The sequence below is a fragment of the Choloepus didactylus genome, chromosome 2, assembly GCF_015220235.1.
Source record: "Choloepus didactylus isolate mChoDid1 chromosome 2, mChoDid1.pri, whole genome shotgun sequence".
NCBI lineage: Eukaryota > Metazoa > Chordata > Mammalia > Pilosa > Megalonychidae > Choloepus > Choloepus didactylus.
Genome location: NC_051308.1, coordinates 149,203,011 through 149,230,117, shown reverse-complemented (window position 1 = coordinate 149,230,117; position 27,107 = coordinate 149,203,011). Strand labels below are relative to the sequence as shown.

At 32.8% G+C, this 27,107-nt stretch overlaps 2 protein-coding genes across 4 annotated transcripts in view; one reads left to right on the top strand and one right to left on the bottom strand.

Annotated features, from left to right (window-relative positions):
• The window catches only part of MTF2 (metal response element binding transcription factor 2), a 103,877-nt gene extending 100,575 nt beyond the window's left edge, over positions 1-3,302 (top strand). For all 3 annotated transcript variants that reach the window (XM_037826622.1, XM_037826621.1, XM_037826623.1), the window contains one exon: positions 916-3,302. In XM_037826622.1, the coding sequence (XP_037682550.1) occupies positions 916-1,273 (358 nt within the window). In that variant the 3' untranslated portion in view covers positions 1,274-3,302. The remainder of the gene's footprint in view (positions 1-915) is intronic.
• A 10,807-nt stretch (positions 3,303-14,109) lies between these two features.
• The window catches only part of TMED5 (transmembrane p24 trafficking protein 5), a 34,141-nt gene continuing 21,143 nt past the window's right edge, over positions 14,110-27,107 (bottom strand). Inside the window, exons 3-4 of the mRNA XM_037826620.1 lie at positions 23,868-24,051; positions 14,110-17,430 (exon numbers count right to left, since the gene is read on the bottom strand). Of these exons, the coding sequence (XP_037682548.1) occupies positions 17,212-17,430; positions 23,868-24,051 (403 nt within the window). The 3' untranslated portion in view covers positions 14,110-17,211. The remainder of the gene's footprint in view (positions 17,431-23,867; positions 24,052-27,107) is intronic.

Here is a 27,107-nt window from a genome sequence, read left to right as displayed (position 1 = left end):
CCATCTTGCCTCACCTCGTTCTTCTTTTTTCTGTGCTATGCTTTTTTACGTATATTATTTTATTTAATTCTTAAAACAATCTTCTGAGTTATAGGCCCTGTTCTCATGATTTTATAGATGAGGAAATAGAGACTTAGAGGGTTTCATGTAATAAGCCCAAAATCCCATGTTTAGGAAGTATGAGTGAGCCAAGAGATTCACCCAGATAGTATTACTGTAAAGCCTTTGAATTTAGCTTTAAGGTTATATTTTTCCTCTCTTATAATATCATAAAATCATTGAATATCTGAGCTGAAAAGGACCTCAGAGATTATCTAGTTAAACCTCTTCATCTAGTTTGTGAACACAGAGCATAAGAGATTTGAATTTGCCAAAATCCCATAGTAGTAGAGTTGGAGCTAGGCCCAGGGTACCCTGACTTCTAGTTTGTTTTTACTCTAGTTCATTGCTTTACTTCAGTAGGCCCTGAATTGGTAATACGGGTACCTTTATTCTAGTTCTACCAGGTGGTTAAGAAAATGGAACAGCCTCTTATATGTAGTGGTTGCTTATTTAATATTTGTTGCATTGAATAAATGAATTAATGAATACATTGTCTTCCTTTTAATGCTAAGACTGTTGATAAGATTGTACATATGGAGTAGGGCCAGTTGGTGAGAATTTACCTTGTTGGCATCCTAATTAAAAATTTGGCTTGATTCTTTTATATTTAATATTAACAGTTAAGGAAGAGAACCTCTTCAGCAATCAGTAATAGTCCATTTATATAACATTCATATTTTTGGTTGGCCTGATATTTATATCAACAAAGCTATATATTTACAATAGAGTGATCCAGTGATAAGGGAACATACTGTGTGGGTGAAGGATGTTTTGAAAGCTTAGGTAGATGATTTTGTCCTTTTTGTTCCATAGATTATCTGACTCCAGAAAAAGAACTCGTACAGGAAGATCTTGGCCTGCTGCAATACCACATTTGCGGAGGAGAAGAGGTCGTCTTCCAAGAAGAGCACTCCAGACACAGAATTCAGAAATTGTCAAAGATGATGAAGGCAAAGAAGATTATCAATTTGATGAACTCAACACAGAGATTCTGAATAACTTAGCAGATCAGGAGTTACAACTCAATCATTTAAAAAACTCTATTACCAGTTACTTTGGTGCTGCAGGTAGAATAGCATGTGGTGAAAAATACCGAGTTTTGGCTCGTCGGGTGACACTTGATGGAAAGGTGCAGTATCTTGTGGAATGGGAAGGAGCAACTGCATCCTGACTGTAGGACTGAACATTATGTTCACTGCACTCTGATTTTCTGTAGGTACATTTTGAACCCTAAAGGAGTCTGGCTTTTACTATCTTTCTTAAAAAAAAAAAAAGTCAAAAAAATTCACAAAAGGAAATGATACTAGCCTTAACGTGTACCTGTCAATGTTACGGATATTGTCATAAAAAGATATCTTTTAAAAATCAGAACAGAGACTTAATTTTTTAAATCTTGAGATTTGTAGAATGTTTCTAGGATAGAATATTAAAAATGATTCAAACCCATGCATGGTGTTAGATAATTTTTCTAATTATTCCATTGAGTCAGTTTTTGTGATTAATGGTTATTAGAGCAAACAGATCATGTAGATAGCACAAGTGTTTGGAGAAACATTGTCTGTTTTGTTACCAAAATGTTGGAAAAAATTTATTTCAATACCTTTTAGATTTCATAAAGTGCAGTGTATATAATGCCTACTGAAAGACTGTAAAATATTGAAATTTTCTTTCAAAGTGTAAAAAATATATTGAGCCTGTAAATTGCTCTGTGACTAGACTTCATTGTCGTCTTAATATATTCTTTGCATGTGCATATATATACACATCTGTGTATATATATGCGTGTGATTATGTGACCTATGCAATACAAATTATGGGAATGGGCAGCTTTGGAGTATATATCCCATAATTCTTTTTTCAGGAATAGTTGCAGTATTTACACAGCAGCATTTCTTCTCAGGCTTTTATTGGGTGCTGTTGCTTGCTATGTATGAAGAGAAATGTGTCAGACAACTTTAGTGTGTTCTCATGAAGTGTGTGAACAACAGTGTTCATGGGCTTTTAGAATGCTTTCCACTTTCAGTCCTTGTAACTCAGCTGTTCAGAACCTAAAACAAATTCAAATATGAACATTATCTCCTACCAGAAGTAACATTTTCAAGTTTTCATGGCACATTATGATTGTATATGTCTCTCAGTTTTAACAGTAAGTCTGTGGGAGTCCCACAAAGATTCCTGAAATGTCTGTAGTAACTTGTTAGTCATGTTTGAATAAGTGTAGTATGAACAAAGTATTTTATTGCACAGGGTTAACAAACAGTATGTTGCCAGCCAGGGCTACTGCTGTTTTATTACAACATTACCTCTTGTTTTTATAAAATGTACCAAGATTTAAAGTGATAACTTTATTTTACATGTAAAAAAAACAGTTTCTTTTATCACCAGTGTTAGAATTGTCTTCTGTTTCTTTTTGTTTTGTTTGTTTGTTTTCTTCTTTTAGCCAAAGAGTAAACAGAAGAATATTCTTATTTTGGTGGCTATTCATTTTACTCTTAAAAATGATTGGTGGATTTTAGCCTAAAAATTGGGGAGTTTGCCGCCAGGATGAAAAATGTGTAAAGTGTAGAGATTACAGCGTGGTAAAAATGTGGGTTAGTACTTATTTATTCCATTAATTGATTATTTGACTGCTTATAAAGAAAGTTGCTTTATTTCTTTAAACATCTTCAAAAGATGACCTTTTCTTATCACATTATAGCCAAAAGAAGCAGAGAACTTCGTTGTCCTGCATTTGGTTCCTGGTTGACCAGGTATAAATGAGCTTTACAAAAGTGCAAATTAAAAACTGTCACTTCTGTTTACCTCCACCAAAACTTGATTTTTCCCCTAGCTATTAATTTAAAGTTGCCTTTCCTGCAGCTGCAATATTTTGAATAACACAGAGTTTGTGTTGATTTTTGAATGTTTGTTTATATCTAGGGGTAATGGAAAATGTCAATCCCGTGTAACCTTATTCACTCCACCTGTATCATATTATTTCATTTTCCCCAAAGTCCTTTAATTCTAACTGAACACCAGCAGTATTTTAGTAATTCTTTTTTTTTAACATACTTGGAAGATGATTTATCAGGCTGAACTGTCTTTAGACATAATTGTTGTGAATGTCTGTTTTATTTTATCATGGTGGTTCACATGACTCTGATGTTCAGTTTGTATTTTTGGAATTGCTTTACTTAGAATTAAAACAGACCAACATTAAATGTGTGTATTTTTTAAAGAGCTAATTTGTTTTGCTTCTGTATTTGCTTGAAAATACACACTGGTGCAGTACTTGACTGTTTATAGCCCAGGGAGATAAGGATTTTCCAGTTCCACTGCTAATATGTTCACTTGGTAATTAATCTTTAGAAAACTTTGGTTTCTTTTTCCTCTTGTCCCCCAAGAATAATATTAATAATTGCATGTTCATCTTAAGTGGTCATTTAAAAAAAATAAACCAAGTTTACCCAGCTTGTATACTTCATATTTGAAAGACATATATTTTTTTCTATCTACCCTGTCCCTAGACTTCAAAGAAATTCACTTTTCAGCTCAATTTACTTTTTATTTACATGGAAGTATATATGTTAAAGGATGTCAGGATTCATATAAAAGATTTCTAGTTTTTCCAAAAAAGTGTTGCCCCTTGGCTACAGAAAGAGAAGATGTAAAAATGTACCTTGCTCAGTTTTTATCTAATTTCTATTCAAAATAAATTCTTTTAAATAATTACTTTGGTGCTGAATGACAAATATGGATTCTTAGACCCTTAGATGACCAAACTAGATCAGAGTATGAATTATCAAAGTTATTATATAAATTTTAATATGGGGTGATGAGATCAAACTATTAAAAGTTTAGCAGAAGTGGAGGTTCACTAGATTTGTGAGAGTTGAGGTTCCCATTCTCCCTTTTTTACAAGGTCTGTGCAAGTATGCATGTTTGGTTTCTATCATGCATATATTCAGCATGATATCTAGTGAGTGTTTGGTATATAACTAATTCTGTGTTTGGACTACTTTATTGAGTTTCTACTAGGTACCATTAAGTTTTGGTTGGGACATGATCAGACTTCTATCATTCTAGTGGACTGTTTTATAATTTATAATGTAGTTCTGTAGTTGTTTGAGTGAAGATGTGATGACAAAGGTGATGCCTGTGTGGCTTTGGCAAATAGTGAAAAATGCCCTGTTTGTGTGGAGAGTTTTTCCTCAATTACGTTTGAGTACTTCTATGAATACACACTCTCAAAAGCCTCCTTTGGTTTCTTCTGTGGCAGTTGATCAACTGTGTTCTTTCCTCAGGAAAATAAAATCTTGGCAGTTAAATGTAAAGCGATATCTTTATCTGATCATCGAAATTTTTTTTAATTGGTAGCAGTCAAGAAGCCAGATGTCTGTCTGATATAAATTTGGAGATGGTAGGAGTTGTGAAAGCAAATTGATTGGCTCTCTGAAGAGCAAGTAGATGGGAGCAGGTATAACAACTTGTAACTTTTCAGTTCTAAAATCAAAATGTCTTGGAGCAATAAAAATAAACCAAGATGTTTATGCCTTCTTTATATTTAAAACTGGAATAAGATTGCAAACTAACCAGCTTACTTTTTTTTTTTTCTTCACTTCATCTCTACCTCACAAAATCCCTCTTTTCTAACTCCCATTTTCTCTTTGTTGGAGAGGATGAGTGCAGAAACTGGATGCATATAACTCCTACTTTCCCCACATCTTTAAGTCATGTGATCATTCAGGGGAGTTTTCCACTGAATTTAAGTGCAGAAGCAAATGAACAAAACCTTCATAGATGATAAGGAACACTGTATTTGTACTTGTTGGATAAAAAATATTCACCATTCAGAATCTTTTTCTCTTCCTTGTATTTACTAAAAGGTGTTCACTGCCTTTTTTTTCCCCACCCTGAAAGACGTAGTCTCAGTGGGGGTGATATTGTCCCAAATGGGCAAAAATTGGTTCATGGGGGACAAAATACCCTAAGTAATATGGTGGTTTGTGACCCTCCAAAGTTCAGCCCTATCTGACAAAAAATATTAGTCTTTGGTATTTAATTACTCTGAACTTTTTTGGGTATCACATGAACAGCATTGATATTGATACTGATTTCATGAATGCAAGATACACAATGTGGGCCACATCAGTGTTAGAAAATTCTCGCAAATGGATGGCTATGATTGGAAGACTTTTGTTGTATTACTCAATCTTGAAGTTGTATTGCGAGAGATGGCCTGCACATGCCTATTGGGTACCTTTGACTCCCTTGGGGATGTTATGTTTGATTCTCATTGCTTCTGTGTGTGACTTGGGCTTGAAGAATTAAACTGGTTTGTATTTTATTATTTAATTATATAAAAGTTACGCAACCCATCCTTAATTATGTCAAATGCTGAAAAGGTTGACACTATGTGAATTAATATCTGTTAGATAAAAGTAATTTTCTCATATCAGGCAAAAGTTTAAAGTTCACCAAAGACAATTTTTAATAAAATTTTCAGATGTTTTACTTTTGCTGAAAAAATAATTTTTGAGTGATTTTAAAACTTTAATTACATGGCTATTATTATATATTTATTTAGATTTGCATATGTAGTTTTTCAATGTTAAAAATTTTGTGGTAAAATATATATAACAGAATTTCCCATTTTAAGTATACAATTCAGTGACCTTAGTTGCATTCACAGTGGTTGTGCATCCATTCCCCAGAGTTTTTCATCATCCCGAACAGAACTCTATTAACCAATAACGCCCCAAGGGTATGATATGTTATGATTTATATAAAGAAATAGAAGTTCTCAGAAATGCAATTGTAAAGTTAAATAGCAACATCCAATATTACAAATAGCAATGGGTTATAGTTAGTGTTATTTTAATAACTGATATTTTAAATATTTTGTCTTTAAAACTATTAGCGTACTACAAGATGATTTTACCTATAGAATTTTACCTATCGAGGCATTAACAGGCAGAGATTTTATGAGGACTTGAGTCCCCTTTAAAATATGTTAAGCCTGCTTAGATACTCCTGAAGATAAACTTTTTTCCTGAAGGAGACATGGAAGTTTAAGGAGATGAAAATTGTTGGAGAGGGTTTTGGGAGGTAAAGCCAATTGGCTCATCTAAGACGTAATGGAAGCATGGTTGGGTTCCTGTATGCCATTGTCAATACATCTCTTCTAGAATCCAAGAGCCTACTTTAGAACAGATCCAGTGACAGTCCTTGTTTCTCTCTAATTTAACCAAACCCCTGTGTAGAATATATTACGTTTTGTGATACATTTCATTTATGTCTTAGTCCTTCTGTATTATATTTACCTCTGGGTATGAATTGTCCAATGAAGAATTATGTCATTAGAGCCCAGTTTTGATTGCTCTTTAAGCAATTTTTAAACCATTTTATTGATGATTTTTCTAGAAGGTATTAAACATTTCATGCTTTTCAAAACACTATTCTTAACATGTTAACCATTTCCTAATTAGTGAGAGATTGTGAACATTTGTTTTGTGTGGTGCTCTAACATGGTCCTCTCAAGGGCTCTAGATATGAGAGGTAAATCTTGTCTTTACTCTTAATGACTTAGGTTAGGTGATGCCTTTGTATTGTCTCCTTTTAACATTTCTTCAGTGGTGATTCCCCTTGTTAAACATTTTTTTCACAGTTCATTGAGATGCTTTCTCCTTTTCCCTTCTCTCCCATCTAGTTTCTAAACATCATTAATTTGCTGTAGACTGGGGAGAATTTAAACAAGCTTTCTTGGAAAAAATAGGTTAACTACCTGAATAAAATGTCAAAATTTCTTTTACTCAGAATTCTGAGTTTTATTCTTGAGAGTCCTTCTGAGAAGAAAGTGGCCTTTTTAATACTGTTCATTACACCAAAGAAGTTTTTTTTGTTTGTTTTTCTTGCTTCGTACTTTACGTGGTTAAGAAAGCCGTAGACAACAAGCCTTGATACCACCCAGACAAGCCAAAAAATATTAAACTTGCTGCTAAATTTACTCAAGGCTAATGAATGAACAATATGGAATACATGCTTGATAAAAATTGAAGGGGAAGAAAGTCTATTAGAAATTCTGGTTGAAATTCCTGGAAGTCTGACATTTTGAATACGTGAGATGTGTCTAATGTGAGAGTAAGTTTATTTTTTGGCTCTCTAGTCAGTTGTCTTCTCGTTACTTAAGATAGCAAAAACGGTAGCACCATTCCTGGTTTTCTAACAACTCTAGGTGGAGTAAGACTAATACTAGAGTTGGCGGCCATCTCCTCTGTGTTATGGGAAAGAGGAAATAATGTTTTGTCAATTATGGAAAAAGAATAGTACCATTTTAGAGAACGGAAAATTGACATAGTTTTATAACATGCACATATTTAATAGGCATAAAAGAAGCCTAAAGGAATAGAGAAGAAATATTTTATCAGTAATTCAAGATTCTCATTACTTTATAGATTGAATGAATACAAGAAATAGTAATTTGATTAACTTTTTAGTATTGCAAGTGCTGAAACTGTCTGCAGTTATACTTAAATTTTCATGCTTCAGAGGTATTTTTGTCTTGCAATTATTTCTAACATAATGGTGGTTTTACCAAATTCTTTTAATAATGAATGAATTGTGTTTATTTCATGATCTTGGGTAAATCAGAAAAATGAAAATAAAGTTATGCTGTTTATTGCCTTGATAAGGAAAGTGTAATTTAAAATACCTCATCAGACTCTTGACTTATAAAAATTATTTTTGAAATAATTTTCAAAAATTTGAAAATACTTTTAAGCTAATTATGGAAAAAATAGAGCTTCTTAAAATTCAGTTGCTTTAAAAGCATAATTCAAATTTATTTGGGGTTAGGACAAGAAAATATGTATGTTGTCAGCCATGCTATAATAAAATTTTATCTGATAAGTTGAAGATGCCAGTGTCATAGCATAGCAAAATTAACAAAATACCATTTTTGATATATTTGAGGAATTTATTATTGGTTTAGGCTCATATTGAAATTATTTTTTTATTCCCATAGCACACTGAACAAAAGTTGGGTAACTTAGAAACATGGTATAAGAGGTGAAGGAAAGTGCTGGCTTAAATTTTTTTTCTAGAGAATAAACAAACCAATGATCTGTTTGTATCTAATGCCAAGTTATGTTCAAAACATGAACCATCACCATTAAGAACAGTCTAAGAGTTACATTATGAAAAGCATCATAAAATAGAACTACTCTATCCACCATGATATTCTGTTTATAATTTTTTATTATAGTAAATATAGGTAAAACTTTGGTTTTATGTCTTTTAAAATTACATACTTGTAACAGAAGACATTTTATATTGAAAAATTGCACTAAACCTCTCCATATAAAATAAGCTACTTATTTCTATACAAAATCCCATTCATCAAAAGTATAGGTAAAGTATGGCTTTAGTAAAATGCAAAGAAATATGTTTATTTTTGGAAGAACCTAATTATTGCTGAAAATAATTTCTGGGAATTTAAAAGATCTATTCTCAAGGTATTATTACAGGGTTGCTTTTATATGCTTTAGTTCTCCTGAAAATAATTCAGATGTAAACATTTTACTACTTGTGCTATTTTTTTAAAGTATTCATTCAAATGCAGCAATCATGCTTTTAATGCCTGTGATTGATTGTGAAGGAAAGAGATGAAAGTTTAGGAGTCCTGCTCTGAATTCTTAAATTATGGAAGACACAGACATAAATGCAATTGAATATGAGTTGAAATGTGATAAGCACCATGAAAATAATGGTACGAAATCTTAGAAAGTGAGAGTAAACCTAAGAAAGAATGAGGGGAGGACTTACTGAAGGGAATTCCATTTCAATTTGGCTTTGAAGGATGATAGAAGTTTGGTAAAAATGGAATAGGATGAGAAACAGCGTGAATAGATTCAAGGAGGTGGAAACATGAGGTGGAATTTTTTGGGGGGGTTGGGTAGGGTACAGTATTGAGAATGATGGTCGAGAATTAGGACATAAACTTGAGAGGTTCATCAACATTTGAAAACAGTATGTGACTACAGAAGTAAACATAACCTATATTGCTGGAGAAAAGAGATTAATTTGGACTGCAATATTTGTGAGATTGTAGCTTGAAGGATGGGTTGACTTGGATAAAGGCAGAGATAGAGAACAAGTCAGTTCAAATTGTGGGAGCAGAATAAGAAAAGGCTTGGAGCTGAGAGTGAACATTTTATTTATTCGGTATTTGAGGGCTTATTGTTTTCTAGTACACTACTAGGAGAATATCTGAAATAGATACAATTTGTCCCTTCCCCTTAGTATTCTCTTTTATGGGAGGATATGAATGTGTGTGTAAGCTATAAAGTGGGTAGTGGCAAAAGATGATTTAAGGAAAGGCAGAGAGTACTTCTGCTTGGGAGTCCATAGAGGACTTCTGGGGGAAAAACGTAATTAAGGAAGACTTTATGAAGGTGAAATTTAAACTGAAGCATGAAGGATATAGACCTTCAGTGAAGACAGCATGAAGGGCATCCCAGGCTGCAGGAAGAGTAAATAAAGGGATTATAAGCACGCACACAGAAAAGGATGGTTCAGTTTAGTGTGGCCTAGGGAAGGCTGGAAATGACCTGGGTTCTTAGGGGCTTGACTGCCATGCCAAGGTGTGTTTTAAGATTAATTTGGCACTAGCATGTAGGATGGATTAGAAAGGGAAAAGATGTGAAGTGCAAAGTCAGGGCTAATTTAAATCTAGATAAATGTATTGTAAATAGAAGCAGTAGGAATGTTGAGAATACATGTGAGATTAGGGAGATTAGCTGCCAGAGCAGGGGAGAGGTCTGTATGCTTTGAGGACCAGGAGGCTAATGACATTAGCACAGAAGAGGAGCAGGCATGTCCAGAAAACAGTAAGGGAGGAACACAGACGTGGCTGGAATAAAAGGTTGATGTTTGAAAATAATGGAAGAAGTAGTTAAATGGATTAGGACCAGATGATGGATAATCTTGAATACCACACTAATTACAGCTCACTCTTCCTTGATTCTTTCATCTCACGTAAAAAAGATCAGGCTCAATTCTTTAAGTTCCTGAAAAATATAATGGTTCACCTTTCTAGTAATAACTAAATTCTTAAGAATTGAACTTCTACTGAAAATGACAAGCGATTTTTCACTAAAAGCTTATTTTGGTTTTCTTTAATATGAAGTTACAGTAAATCATTTTATTCATTCCTTGGCTCATTAAGAAATATGTATATATCAACATAGTAACGTCTGTTTCAGTTATAAAATTATTCTGCCCCAACTTTTTTTGTCTTAAATTTGTATTTTGAAATAATTACAGATTATAGGATGTTGCAGAGATAAATGTACAGGGAGGTCCCATGTATCTTTCAGTTTCCAAATCCAGAAAATTGATATTGGTACAATCAATAGAGCTTATTTAGACTTCACCAATTTTACACGCACTTATTTGTGTGTGTGTATATATATATAGTTCTATGTAATTTTATCACCTGTAGATTTGTGCAACCACAATTATGTTACAGAATTGTTCTACCACAAGCCTATCTTTATAGTCACATTCCACTCCCCCCCCAACCCCTGGCAACCATTAATCTGTTCTCCATTTCTGTAGTTTCATTATTTCAAGAATGTTATATAACTGTAATCTTACAGTATGTAACCATTTGAGATTGGTGTTTTTTACTATTCTAGTTTGCTAATGCTGCCGATTTGCAAAACACCAGAAATGGAATTGGCTTTTATAAAGGTGTTTTATTTGGTTACACATTTACAGTTCTACAGCCATAAAAGTGTCCAAACCGAGGCATAAACATGAGTATACCTTCACTGGAGAAAGGCCATTGGCGTCTGGAAGGACTGTTAGCTGGAAAGGCATATGGGCAGCGCCTGCTTTCTAATTGCATTTCAAAATGGCGTTCTCCAAAATGTCTCTCTAAGCTGCAGCAATGAGCTCCTGTCTGAGCTTTTATAGGGCTCCAGTAAACTACCCAAGGCCCATGCTGAGTGAGTGGGGCCACACCTCCATGGAAATAATCTCATCAGGTATTACCCACAATTAGGGGGGTCACATCTCCATGGAAACAACCTAATCCAAAGATTCCAACCTAATCAGCACTAATACATCTGCCCACACAAGATTGTATTAAAGAACATGGTGTTTTGGGGGACATCATAAATCCAAAGCGGCACATTTACTGAGCATAATTCTTGAGAGTTATCAAAATTGTTGCATGCATAGTATTTTTTTCATTGCTGCAGAGCATTCCATGGTGTGAATATACCAAAATTTATTTGTTCACCCCGTGAAGAACATTAGTTTGTTTCCAGTTTGGGGCTATTAAAAATGGAGTGATTCCAATTTGGGGCTATTACAAATGCTGTGAATACTTGTGTACAGGTTTTTGTATGAACATAAGTTTTCATTTCTCTGGGATAAATGTTCACAAGTGCAACTGCTGGGTTGTATTATAAGTGCATATTCAGTTTTATAAGAAACTGCCAAAATATTTTCCAGAGTGGCTGTGCATTTCACATTCTCACATTGTATGAGTGATCCAGTTTCTCTGCATTCTTGCTAGCATTTGGTAGTATTAATATTTTTAATTTTAGCTCTTCTGGTAGGTGTCTAGTGATACTGCAGCATGGTTTTAACTTGCATTTCCCTGATGGCTAAATGATGGTAAACATTTTTCATCTTACTTATTTGCTATCCACATATTCTTTTCAGTGAAATGTGTTCATGTTCTTAACATTTCAAACTGAACTGTTTCTTTTACTGTAGTTTTGAAATTTTATATTTTAGAAACTAGTCTTGTTAAATATATGGTTCTTATATGTTTTCTCTGATCTGTAGCTTGTTTTTCATCCTCTTAACAAGGTTTCACAAACAAAATTTTTAAATTTTGATGAGGTCTAATTTATCACTTTTCACTTTTATGGGTCATGCCTTTGGTGCCAATTTTAAAAACCCTTTCTCCAGCTCTAAGTTCTGAAGATTTTCTCCTTGCCCCCCCCCCAAAAGGTTTTGTTTTAAATTCATTTTTGTTCTTTTTTTGCATATGGCTGTTCAGTTGCTTCCAGCACTTTTTGTTTAAAAGCCTGTATTTTTCTCCACTGAGTTGCTTTCACACCTTTGTCAAAAATTGGTTGGGTTTGTGTTTTATGCCTGGAATCTCTGTTGTTCTGTTGATCTGTGTATTTGTTCCTCTGTCAGTACCACACCATCTGTAATTACTGTAGCTATATAGGAAGACTTTACTCAGGTAGAGTTAAATTCTCCCACTTTATTCTTTCAAATTTGTCTTTGCTACTCTTGGTCCTTTGCCCTTCTATATAAATTTTAGAATAAGCTTGTCTATATCTACAAAAACCTTGCTGGAATTTTGATAGGAATTGTTAAATTTATAGATTAATATGAGAAGAACTGATTTTTTATTATGTTGAGCCTTCCAATCCATGAACATGGTATGTTTCTCCATTTACTTAGGTTTTTTTTTAAAAATTTCATCAACATTTTATAATTTTCAGCCTACAGATTCTATACATGCTTTGTTAGATTTCATTTTCTTTGGGACAATTATAGTTGGCATGTTTTAAATTTTGATTTCAGTTTATTTTTCAACAGCGAGAAGCCAACAAAACAACTGCCTCCTATTTTATATCTGATGTAGAAATAATCCTTTTTACATCTGATCATTGTTGCTACTTGACTGTGAAGTAGTTTCCTTATAAGGCAGTTCATTTCAGTGGTGGATAACTGATTCTATTCATTTTACTGCTTTCCTATTTCCTCTTAGTCTACCTGTGAAGGGCAAAATAATCTAAACCTTGTTAAAACAAAAACAAAAACAACTCAAGATCTAAAATGGCAGACATTGTTTTTTTTCCTTAAGTTGTCACATTTTGATGCTCTTGATTTTGCAGGGATCCAGAGTCCATGTCGGTGTAATCTCTCATATACTGCCATCCCAGGTCTGAAGTCTTTAATCTGCATCCTTCACTCAGACATACATTAAGTGTAGTATGGCCCAAGTTTCTAATGCCATGAGCTTTCCAGAATCCTAGACAACTGAAAGTGATGGGAGTGCAGAAGCAGAAAAGGAGCTTACAGATTTCTACCAATTTGTGGGGAAGTGGCCTGTCTAGATGTTATGAAGGAAATGAGGAATACTATAAAAATATACTCTAAGTGTGGTGATACTTTCATGTATGCTATTTTAATGAAATTCTAAGATGTTTCTTAAATTATTTCTAGAAATGAAGGAATAGGTTCAAAGGAGTTCTGATTCCCACAATCATTCAGCTAGCAAAAGGTCCAAGGATAATCAACATCCAAATCCCATATGGTGTTTGTTAAAAATTAAGATTGCTGAGTCACACTCCAGAACTAATGAGTCATTTTCTTAGGGGTGGGGGGTGGTGGAGGGAGGGTGAAACAAGCTTCCTGGGTGCTTATTCCAAACTTTCAGAACTAATGATCTTTTTTTTTTTAGGTGACATGAACCAAACTTTTTATTTTACAATATTTTTAATGTATTATTTTTTAATAGTTATATGTAAATTATAAATTTAGAGAACTGATACACAGAAGTGTTTTATTTAAATTTCCAAAACTGGAGGTAAACTCAAGATTAATTTTAAAACTATACCAAAAAATCTCTCTAGAAACTCACAAAGAAAATAATATTATGTATGCATTTGCAAAGCCATCTTTTACACACACACACACACACACACACACACATATTTTTAATTAGAAGAATGCCATTTGCATCAAGGAGATTAAAGGGTTTTTAAATCTTCTAACACCAGTCTTTCTAGTTTAAACATTGGGTCATAAAGTGGCATAAAAAATCTGATTATCTTTCTAATTTTCTCCCAACAATACCTCTAAAATTTTTAGACAATCAAAAATAATAAAGAAATTAGAATATGTAGCTATAAAAGATCTTCAGTCAACTTACCCTTTTTATTCTATGGACCAATGTAAATTTTATCAATGCATTTTTTATTGTGAACTTAATATATATACATAACAGTGATAATTTTCAAAGTACAATTTAACAAGTAGTTAGCAAATTTCAAAGAATGTCATAGGTCACAAGAACTAATGATCTTTTGAGCACTTTTCAGGTACAATGCATGTTTAGGCAACAGAGGAATTATATATGTGTATGTATGTAAATAAATATCCAGTAATTCAAGTAGAATGAGGTACAGAGCCTGGGATTTCAAATGGAGGGGAGAGTCCATTTAGTTAGATGAGATCAATCAAGGCTTTAAGGAGTAGATGGCATTTATAATGACTGGTGGATAAATAAGATTTTCCTTAATAGTAATTTTATATATATACTCAGCTCAGAATTCATATTTCATTGCTCATTTAATGTGTTTCAAAACTATAAAGCAATTTGAAGAAGAATGGTGTATTACACTAAAGATGAAAAAACATTAAATGTTTAATCAGTTTCTTTTAAATTTTCAGATAAGGAATTTTCATTCGGGGAGGCATACAATTAGAGGTTTTTTCAATTTTCTTTGAATTAAAGACAACAATTTTTTAAAAGGATGACACAAAATTACAGTTCAATTTGTCATTTATTTCAGTGATATTTTCAAACTTATTTACCTTCCATTTTTTGACATTCTCATGAGAGAATTGCACATCATTAATAAAAAGCAAATCAGACTGACAGTCTAAGCCTTAGTAAAATACTGTATTTTAAAAATTTATACAGTTAACAACCAAAGACAAAATCAGGTAATCATTAATAGCTTGCTTAATTTTAGCATAATTTTAATTGAGAAACGGAATACTGACTTTTTTTTTAAAACAGTAAGCAGATAAACAATAAGCTTTTAAAAATGTTAAAATATTTTATTTGCAAATTTACCTGATTTTTTGTTAATACAGGTAATGCGCTTCTTAAATAATCTCATTCTTTTTACTGTGTGTGTATAAAAATAAAATTGTCCTTAACATTCCTAAGTTCTTTCTTAAGAAAAACATTTCTAAGTTTTCCAAATAAAGCCATTAATTATTTTTATTATAGAGTCATAGGGTTACAATCAGTGGCACAGATCATATATGTAGATGATAAAACATTCAATGTTAGGTAAGGAATCAGAGTACTGTACAGTAACAAGCCATACATAAGAGGTAGAATTCATAATCACAGTTTTATAGAAAAGTTGCAGTAGTTAATATCTGTACCCTGCTTTATTAGTTATGGTACTAAAATTTGCTTCTCATTACAAATTTAACAGCAGGAAAAGGGAGGGTTCTTCATAGGCAATGGTCATATATTGTCCCATATTTTGCATATGTTAAACAAGACACCCGAAGCATTCTTAGTTAATTAAGGTAATCAATTGATCATATATGGTGTTTACTGTTATTTTTAAAATGCCTGAGGGTAGGGATTCTAGGCCTGTTTTTTCCCAAGGGACTAAGAAGGGAAATATATCTTTCTGTACCACTCTTAGTATAAATGAAACCACTATGTCTCTGGATATCATTATCACTTATCAAGAATTCCAGCAATACTAACCTATCAATGGATTCTATACCCAAATTTATAAGTTGATTGTTTCTAATTCACAATACATTTTGTCATTTACAATATTACAAATGAGTGTAGCAGAGGAATTTATTTAACTGATGATGTAGCTAAATTACTAGTACTCGAGTAAGGGTACATTAAGTAATGTAGCTAAATTACTAGTACTTATTAGTAAACTAAGATGGCAGAGATCTTCTATGTACATATGGTTATTCACGTATTAGGTGTTCATAACTTGGGATTATGCTGTTTTCCATCCTTATTTCAGCGTCAATAGTGATCAGAAAGGATATTTATGAAAGTAACAATAAAAATTGAAATAAATAAGTATACTCAGTGCTGAAACTTAAGAGGGCAGCTTAAGTTTCATATGTACCTGAATACTTATAAAAGATTTAAAATGGTATGAAATAAGTAAAAAAAAAAAACACAAAAAAAACCCCACACCCAAATATATAAGGGTTAACTGGAAATTGATTTCCTATACTTTATATTAAGATTGAATCATCATGATGAGCCAATCAGATTCTAGACATTTATTTATAGTTCTATTTCAGTGAACTTTATTTTGATCGGGTACTCCTAACTTGATCTAAACTCCTTTTTATTGTTTCTGATCATTTTGCAAGCGAAGAAGATAAGATGTTTATGTTAGGCCCAGCTTTTTAGCAATATTTCCCGCACAAATGACAAGTCAGTAGTCATGTCAAAATTAACATAATACTGTTGACAGGTAATATAAAAATAAGATTATTTTCTCACATTTAATTAAAAAAATCTTATATTTTAAGTTAAGAGCTAGACAGAATGTTTGTGTCCTTATGGAGTCTCAGCAATCTTTGACCATATTCTTAACTTCAAAGAGAAAATCTGTCATAATTTTAATAAGGAAAGTATGACTGCATTCTTAACTGTCAAGATGTTAGCTTTGGGGAATGTAAACTATATATAAAACTAATATTTTTACTAATATTTTACATTGAAATACAGTATTTGGTTATAAAAATCTCAAAAATGTTATTGTTTTAAAGCTACTTCTATTTACATTATATGAGAGGTGCATATGTAGAGAAAAGTTGAGCTTTATCTTCTAAACATATAGGTAATCCATGATTAGGTAATTATAAGATTTATAACAACATATTGAAAACTACAATTAATTTTTTTAATTGCCACATTTATAAAGAAACTTCTGGGTAAGAACCTTTTAAAAACAGATTGTTTGGAGTTGCACTGAGGCCCAACATTCATTTGTTTAAAACAACTCTGACATTTGTAAAATTTTTTCCAATTCAGGAATATGCAGTTAGTTATATGGCTTCTTCACTCAGTTATATCTATACTCTTAAAAATATTTCTTAAAAGTACTTAAGTACTACTGGATCAATACGATTACTTGCACAGATGAAAGTAAAGACTTTGCCTTCGTGTTAAAATTATACTTGTGTCACAAGATGAAGCCTGAAAATATTTTGGGAAAAATTATTAATGACCTTGACTGTAACAGTTTATTGCATTTTTCCACCTATGTTTTTCAATGTTAAGTACTTTACTTTGGAGTTTTAAGTTCTACTTTTCCTCTTATCATCAAATAGACTCTTCAGCATATAAACTTGAATGGCCGACACCACCACCATGACCACTAAATTAACCGTAGACCAGAAATTGACTCTATCGAAATTGCTTTCTTGTATATTGCGATCACGAGCTTCAAATGCTCTAAGCAGAGTTTGGATATGACCACTTTTGCTTAGTCTGGACTTGATGCTATTGATGGATTCCTGGAGATAAATAAAATAATTTTACTATAAAAGAATGCTCAGTTATTTTAGGTTAATATTAAAATGTGCTTCACAGTACCCAGATAATCATGTTAGTTTTATATCCAAGCACAATTTTAAGACAGGGTACCTACTACAATTAAGTGACAGATACAACTTAAATTATCTAAAGATCCTCTGCAAGGTTATGTAGTATTTCTGATATATTTAAATTATTGTTTAATAGTTATTTAACAAAGGAACATGCTACTCTTAATGGAAATGGATAATAGGAAATTATATTTGAATGCACAGCAGCAGGACTTTTTACATGCATTATCATTTTTCTTGCCCTCATAACCATAAGAAAATGATTGCTTTAAAAATCCAACTGATAATTTTTATATCACATGTTTACAATATTTTTGTCTTTAAATTTTAGTCTGGTTCAATTAATTTGGTATCTAGTAAAATACCCAAGGTTTTTACATCACAGAGTAGCAGTGAAATTAGAAAATATTTCAAACTCAGACAAGCAGACTATACATCCAACATGTAGCCTATTTATAAAACAAAAAATAATTTTCCAAAATCACATTCATAACACAAGTTTCTCAGCATGCATTCTAAATTACACATCTTTTGAGGAAACTACTTTTGTAATAGGGTCCTTTTGAGATGAGTGATTTGAAAACTATAACGGCTATATGAATGTGAGGTAAAATTAAGTTGAAATCTGAAATGATGTTAAAGTATTTATGGTGAAAGTAAGAAAATGTTAGAATTATCTTCTGGATAGTCTCCTTACATAAAATCCTCATTTAAGTAAAATATACTCAAAATTTCAGACCCTCTGCTAAACCTTCAAAACTACCGAGTGTAATATTTATCAGAGACATATTTGTAAGGCTATGGTAACCTAGTATTAAAAATATTTTCCTAGAAAACTTATATTAAAAAAGAAGAAAGAGCTAAAATTAAAGCTCTAACTGCATACCTGGAGGGAACTAGAAAAAGAACAGCAAACAAACCCCAAAGCAAGCAGAAGGAAAGAAATAATAGAGATTAGAGCAGAAATAAATGAAATTGAGAATACAAAAAGCAATAGAAAGCATTAACAAAACCCAAAGGTGGCTTTTGGAAAGATCAGTAAAATTGACAAACCATTAACTAGACTGACAAATAAAAAAAAAGATGCAAATAAATGAGAAACTAGAGGGGGGACATTAATACTGACCCCACTGAAATAAAAAGGATCATGAGAGGACACAATGAACAACTTTATCCCAAAAATTAGACAACCTAGATGAAAAGGAAAAATTCCTAGAAACACACGAGCAACCTACACTGACTCTAGAATAAATAGATCTCAACAGACCAATTACAAGTAAAGAGATTGAATCAGTCATCAAAACCTCCCAACAAAGGAAAGCCAAGGTCCAAATGGCTTCACAGGTGAATTCTACCAATGATTCCAAGAAGAATTAATACTAATCCTGCTCAAACTCTTCCAAAAAATTGAAAAGGAGGGAACATGACCTAACTCATTCTATGAAGCCAACTTCACCCTCCTACCAAAGTCAGATAAAGATAGTACAAGAAAATTACAGATCAATTTCTCTTATGAAGATAGATGTAAAAATCTTCAACAAAATACTTGCAAATTAAATCCAATGGCACAGCAAAATAATTATACACCATGATAAAGAGGGAATTATCCTTGGTATGGAAGGTGATTCAACATAAGTAAACCAATTAATGTAATACACCACATCAACAAAACAAAGGGAAATACCACATGACCATCTCAATTGATGCAGAAAAGCACTTAACAAAATCTGGCATTCTTTCTTGATAAAAATACTTCAAAAATAGGAAAAGAGAGAAACATCCTCAACATGATAAAGGGCATATATGAAATACCCACAGCTAACATCATACTCAAGGCTTTCAGTCCTTCCCTCTAAGATCTGGAACAAGACAAGATGCCCACTGTCATTCAACATTGTATTGTAAGTTCCAGCCAGAGCAATTAGGCAAGAAAAAGAAAAAGGCATCCAAGTTGGAAAGGAAGACATAAACTTTACTATTTGCAGATGACATGATTCTATATATATAAAGTCCCCAAAAATCAACAAAAAAGTTACTAGAGATAATAAACGAATTCAACAAAGTGGCAGGGTACAAGATCAACATGTAGTAGTGTTTCTATATACTAGTAATGAGAAAGCCGCAGAGGAAATTAAGAAGAAAATGCCATTTATAATAGCAACTAAAAGAATCAAAATATCTAGGAAAAACTTAACAAAGGATGTAAAGGACTTGTACACAGAAAACTAATAAACATTGCTAAAAGAAATCAAAGAAGACCTAAATAAATGGAAGGACATTCCATTATCAGTATTGGAAGACTAAATATCATTAAGATGTCAATTTTACCCACAATGATTTACAGATTCAACACAATCCCAAATCGAAATTCTAACAGCCTACTTTGCAGAAATGGAAAAGTGAAGTATTTGGAAGGGTAAAGGGTCCTGAATAGCTAAAAACATCCTGAAAAAAGTTGGAGGACTCACACTTCCTGACTTCAAAGCATATTACAAAGCTACACTGGTCAAAAAGCATGGTACTGGCTAAAGGATAGATATATTGACCAATGGAATCAAATTGAGAGTTCAGAATAGACCCCTCACACCTATGGCCAATTGATTTTTTGACAAGGCTGCCAAGTCCATTCATTTGGGAAAGAACAGTCTTTTCAACAAATGGTGCTGGGAGAACTGGATATCCATAAGCAAAAGAATGAAAGGACCCCTGCCTCATACCATAAACAAAAATTTACTCACAATGGATCAAAGACCTAAATATAAGAGCCAGGACCATAAAACTCCTATAAGAAAATGTAGGGAAGCATCTTCAGGGTCTTGTGTTAGGGAATGGATTCTTAGACTTACACACCAAGCACAAGCAACAAAAGAAAAAACATAAATGGGGCCTCCTCAAAATTAAAAACTTTTATGCAAAGTACTTTGTCATGAAAGTGAAAAGACAACCTACTCAATGGGAGAAACCACATATCTGATAAGGGTTTAATCTCCAGAGTATATAAATAAGTCCTACAAGTCAACAATAAAAAGAAAAATACAATTTAAAAATGGCCAAAGACTTTGAATAGACATTTCTCCAAAAAGGATATACAAGTGGCTAAAAAGCACTTGAAAAGATGTTCAATATTACTGGTTATTAGGGAAATGTAAATCAAAACCACAAGACATCATTTCACACCTACTAGAATGGCTGCTAGCAAAATAATGGCAAATTACAAGTACTGGACAGGATGTGAAGAAATAGGAACACTTATTCACTGCTGGTGATAATGTAAAATGGTGCAGTTGCTGTGGTAGATAGTTTGGTAGTTTCTCAGGAAGCTAAATACAGAATTACCATATAACCTGGCAATTCCACTACTAGGTATATACCCAGAAGAATTGAAAGCAGGTCTATAAAACAGGTATCTGCACACTGATGTTTATAGCAGCATTATTCACAATTGCCAAAAGACGGACGCAACCCAAGGGTCCATCAACCGATGAATGCATAAACAAAATGTGGTATATATATATGATGGAATATTATTCAGCAGTAAGAAGGAATGAAGTTCTGGTGCATGTGACAACATTGATGAACCTTGAGGACATTATGCTGAGTAGAGTTAGAATCTAGAATATATGTTACCAGGAGATAGATTGGGAGTAAAGAATGGAAAGCTGATGCTACTTAATTTTATAGTTTCTATTTAAGTTGACTGTAAAGGGTTGGAAATGGATGGTGGTGATGGTAGCACATTACTGTGATTTAATTAACAGTGTTGAATTACGTATGTGAATGTGGTTGAAAGGAGAAGTTTTGAGTCATGTATGTTACTAGAATGAAAGTTAGAAGATAAAACATGGGACTGTATAACACAGTGAACCCTGTTTTGTTCAACAGACTGGGGTTAATATTAAAAGTATAAGAGTGCTCTTTTATGAAGTATAACAAATGCACGGCACTAATATAAGGTGTTAATAGGTTGATATATGGGGAAAACTACACCTAATATAAACTATGAACTATAGTTAATAGTACTATTTTAATATTATTTCATCAACTGTAACAAAGACTGCACTAATGCAAAGTGTGAACAATAGGGGGTATATGGGAGTGCTATATTTTTTATATGGCTTTTCTATAAACCTGTAACTTCTCTAATTAAAATAAATAATTTAAAAAAACATTATGCTAAGTAAAAGAAACCAGACACAAAGTACTACACATTGGATAATTCCATTTAAATGTAAATATAAATAAATTTATAGAGACAAAAATAGATTAGTGGTTATGTAGGGCTGGGGAAGGACAGAGGGATTGAAAGGTAACTACTCAAGGTTATGAGGTTTTTCTTTGTGGAGCAATGAAAATGTTCTAAAATTTATTGTGGTGAGGAATGTGCAACTATGTGAATATACTAAAAGCCACTGAATGTACACTTTGGATGGATTGAATTGTATCTGAATATATCTCAATAAAATTGCTTTTTAAAAAAGAAAAAAATTAATGGAAATATTGATGTGACTGAAATTTTAAAAATACGAGGGAAGAAGACTGGACTAGGAGTGAAACTATGGGAACATCATTTACATTTTAGGCTGGTTCCCTTTGTATAATATGGAGTGAAAAGGAAAAGGATGGAGGTTGAAACTGAACCAAAAGATAGCCAAGTTTTCTTTCAGTTCTAAAACTGAACTAAGTTTAACATACATATGAAATTATGGGTTAGACAGTGTCATGGTATGTCATGGTGTCATAGTAAAATTCAAGTGAATCAAACTTAATCCTTTCTATTGTATTAACAGTAGTATCAATGGAAAAGGTAAGAAAACTAACATTTATTGTGTGCAAGGCACTATTTAAAGCATATACATGTGCTATATCACATTTTATCCTCACCACAACTCTAGAGGTATTATCTCCATTTTGCAGGTTAAGAAACCGAGGCTCAGAGAGCTCAGTAACTAAGGAATTACACATATGGTATATAGTAATACTCCCACTTCTTAAGCCAATTGATCTACAATGTCTTTTCTGCTGATTTGATAGTTGCTTTCCTAAGAAATCTCAAGTTATCAAAATAACACATTAAGAACAATGTTTAGGTTACAAGAGTATTATTAGATGTTAGAAAGTTTCAACTTACAATAACCAAATTATTTCTTCTGTGGGAATTTTTAAAATATAGGCATATATGAAAACATCACTAAGTAAATTCTAAACATTTGATTATTTCTAGCTTTGGCTGAAGACTAATAACCTTTTTTCCCTATCACTGGCAGAAATATTATTCGCAAATAAGTTCTTATACATGCCTTCGATATGCATATTTACAACAAACAAAGCATAAAGCAATTAAGCAAAGAAGCTGTGTTTCCAATAACTGCTAGGTCTGATCTGGGTCTGTAAACAGTGTTTCCAAAAAAATTAGTCAAGTTATACAATTTCTTGTCATAAAAACTATACTGCCCAGAGGCAACAGCTTCTTCAAGGACATCAACCAGATTCATCCCTCTTTCCCATAATGTTGACACCCCTTTTCAATATGAACAAGTTAGGGTGGCACTGCCTAGACAACCCTAAAGATCGAGAAAGTGATTAAATGAGAGAAAAGGGTTACAACAGACAAGATAGGATTTAACAAAGGATTACAATACGGAATCTATATAAATGTATGTATGTATTGTATTGTATGTATGTATTTTAGTTGCTAGGGTATTAGAATAGCTAGAAGGAAATAACTGCAATTGTGGAACTGTAAACTCTAACATTATTTGAAATTTTCTCTCTACTTGTTAAATTGTACTTTCAATGTCATCATTTTTATGTATATATGTTATATTTCACAATAAGGGAATAAATTGTGGAACTGTAACCCATAACATTCTTTGAAATATTCTACTTGTTAAATTGTACTTTGAATGGTATCACTTTTCTGTGCATATTATATTTCACAATAAAAAAATGTAAAAAATAAAAAAAATAAAAAACAAACAAAAAGAAACTATACTTGGGAAAAATGCCCGTACATCTTAAGTATTTCCAAATTACTCAGTTTTATTCTACTGTATGCAAAAATGCTATAGATATTTATATTCTGTCTGTAAACATTCTAAGAGTTTTATAGTTAAGAGCTTATGCTCATATTCTAGTTTGCCGCTTTGTGGTTATCTGACCAGGAGATTAGTTAATCTCCCCAAGCCTCACTTTCCTCATTGGAAAAATGGAGATGATAATCTCCTCATACAGCTAAGTAAGGATTATGAGATCATGCAGATAAAATGCTTAATGCAGTGCCTATCCCACTGTAAGCTCTTAGGATGTTAATCATTTTTATTATTATTTTATTAAAAGACCATACTGACCAGGATATCTTCTAGTTTCATATCCAACATATCTGTGCCAGTAATATATTTCTTCCAATCTTCTTGTTCTTTTTCCTGTTCTCCCATATTATCCAGGATTAATTCAAAGAAAATCACCTTCTCAGAAATGGTGCTGAATGTATTGTCAAAGCAGAACATGTAGTCACCAACTTCAGTCTCTATCCTGTATTTTAAAAAGTACATATTTTCAGTTATCTGTATTTCCATTTGGGGATCAAAGGAGAAACAAACATAGGTTAAAGAAATAACATGGTTTGTAATAACTGGAATGCCTATTGATATAAGGACTCACTTCCTTAGTATTTAAAGATAATTTATAATTTCCTGGAAAAAAGGCAACCTGAAAAAATATACATTCAAATACTTGCAACTTAGATGAACTTAGCATTTATTCAGTAAGTTACGGTAAATGATCTTGATCTAATTTTTGGAAGAGGATAGGATTAAAAACCCAGGTACATGATAACTCACAATGAACTTTAACATTTATACATTATTAACAGTAATTTATCATGAGTTCAATTCACACATAAATATGACTACTAACCTACCCTTCAATTGAGATTAATCTGTAAACTGAGTTTTGTATTGTTTTCAAAAGCAGTGATGCATTGTGCTAAGCGCTTTCTTCCGGGCCTCTTCTACCAACTAAGCATCTTTATAATGTAGTTTACAGAGGTCAGGGACGAGGTCTGTGGTCAACAACCAGAGTGCTTCTCTCAGTGACATTACTTTTACTGAACAAATGCCATGCTCACTTAAACTGAACTTACGATTCTGGTCTCCTTAGCCTCACATTCAAGATAACTGGCCTGGGCAGAGTTAATTTAGGTAGAGACATTTTTAAAAGAACAAAATATTCCACAGGCTAACAACATTTACTATTATTTGCCCCAAACAACAAGAAAACAAATACCATTTTCCAAGAATGAATGCCAAACTGGTTTACATTTTATCATAAATCAACGAGGTGCCAGTTTTTCTTATACAGTTAATTATTTCACAAAAGACTACTGATAACACTTGTAAGAAGCTGGTCAAAAACCAACTCAAACACTCTTGCAATACCACAGTGTTTATAAAATTACCCTGTGAGAACTACTGATTCAGATGATAGATATTTAGTCTTTTATAAATTCACAGAGTAAATTACAAAGGATCTTTTATAAAAATTCAATATACCTAACCTGCACATTTAATGAATTATCTTGCCCCACAAAAGAAAAAGTTTTCTTTATTTGCATGATACTTCTATTGTGTTTTGACATATCCAGCCATGTTTCCAGTCTATTAAATGATTTGACTTCTAAACTTTTCTAGCTGCATTCTGAACTTCTTACCACCCAATTTCTTAAGGATAGTTTCAACTAGAATTAGGGGACTCTCCCAACCAATGGGGGTTTAGAGTCAGAGCTACTCTGGATTAATATTTGTTATCTCTTTGGTCCAGCATTAAGTTCTGTTACAGCTCTCTAATATCCTGACTTTCATCAACCTTATTAAATAGGGTGTTAACTTACACTTCCTTTAGTCTCAGAACATTGTGCCTACATTTCCCTTTGGATGACATATAACATTAAGCAATCATGCCTGACATGATCCAAGCAATACCTGTGGTGTCAAGATCTTCAATGAAATTCAGATTCATCCGGAAACATGTTGATTTGGGGGCAAATATCAGATGTCAAGGATGCTGAAACTATGCTGCAACTATGTCTAACTGGAGCAGGTTATGCCCTCAGTACTATCTTGTAGTGTATATGTGTGAGGGCAGGGAGGTTAAAAAAAACAGAAATAGATAATAAAATGTTAAATTAGGAGAAAAGGGATGCATATGTGTGTGTACTTGAAGTTTTGTTCAAAGTGAACCCTTCACGAGCTGGGCTGGAGTCATTAGTAGCCTTGTTTCCTTGGTACAACAGGCATTACAATCTCAAGACAATTACTTACAATTCTCAAGACACGCAGATTTCTATCTTCTCTGAGATCTGAGGACCAAAAGGGCCAAGCTACTAAAAGCTGAAAGGGAGGTATGGGGGTAACAAGAGGGTTGGAATTGGTATTGCACAAACAAATCTTTATGTGCCTTCCTTATATGTTCTGCTAATGCCACATAATCAGTTCAGCAAAGAAAACCTAAGCTGTTCTTTTGTTCTAACTTAAGAACATTGTTTTCTTTTTGGGCATATCCATTAGTATTTTGTCTAGTTAAAAATTTTCAGATCCTACTATTTTGCTTCCCTCCAATCATTGGTATCTGTTTTTTCCACCAATTCACTTTATTTATAATGCATCACCATGTAATGATACTGACTTGACTTTCCATAATTTTTTTTTCTATAGTTCATAGTAGATAAAAACACAGTTCAAACTGTGTTTTTGTTGTGACTACTTATGGAAGATTGCTCCAAGTGATTCTGAAGTTTACTTATCCCTAATATACTAGGTCACTTAAATTTTCAGGAGACTTGTATTATTTTCAATAGCCTTATGAATACAACATGTGATTCTCATTTTTAAACCGATCTCCATGTCTTTTATGTTTTTTTCCTATTTCTAACTCATTTTTATTTCAGCATAAGAGTAATTATACTCAGCAATGTGATTGGATTCTTTTTTGGGGGGGGGTAGTGTTTGAACAAACTGACTGTAGAAGTTATATTGTGATAGGATTTTAACATATAAACTACAAATAATAACAGACAATACTTGTATACCCCTTCATAATTTGCATATTGGTTTCACTTATCTCTTTTAATCCTCAACATCACATATTAAGAAAGTATAATATAGGTAAAATGAGATGCAAACAGGTTAAGATACTTGCCCAGGATCACATAGCCTGTTACGGGCATAGATGAGACTTGGTTTTCTTAGATGATCTTTCTAAAACAATTGGTAATGTAATACCATGTTTCACGGCCTGTACGCATGCTTTGCATTCTCCTCAGTCATGATGAATCTTTGTCTTTTGAGGATGTATTTAACCTTTGGAAGGAGCCTGAAGCAAACTCTGGTAAATATGGAGGGTAACAATTTTAAAAGGAAAAACACCAAAACAAAATACCATGACTATTAAGTAATATGACCCAGATGTGACTTTCTACCATATTCTGATTAATGGCATCACTATCCGACATGTAGCCACTAAATGTGACTCTTCCTAAGGACAGCATTCACTTAGATCATGCATTCTCAGTGAAGGTGTTATTGCCAATG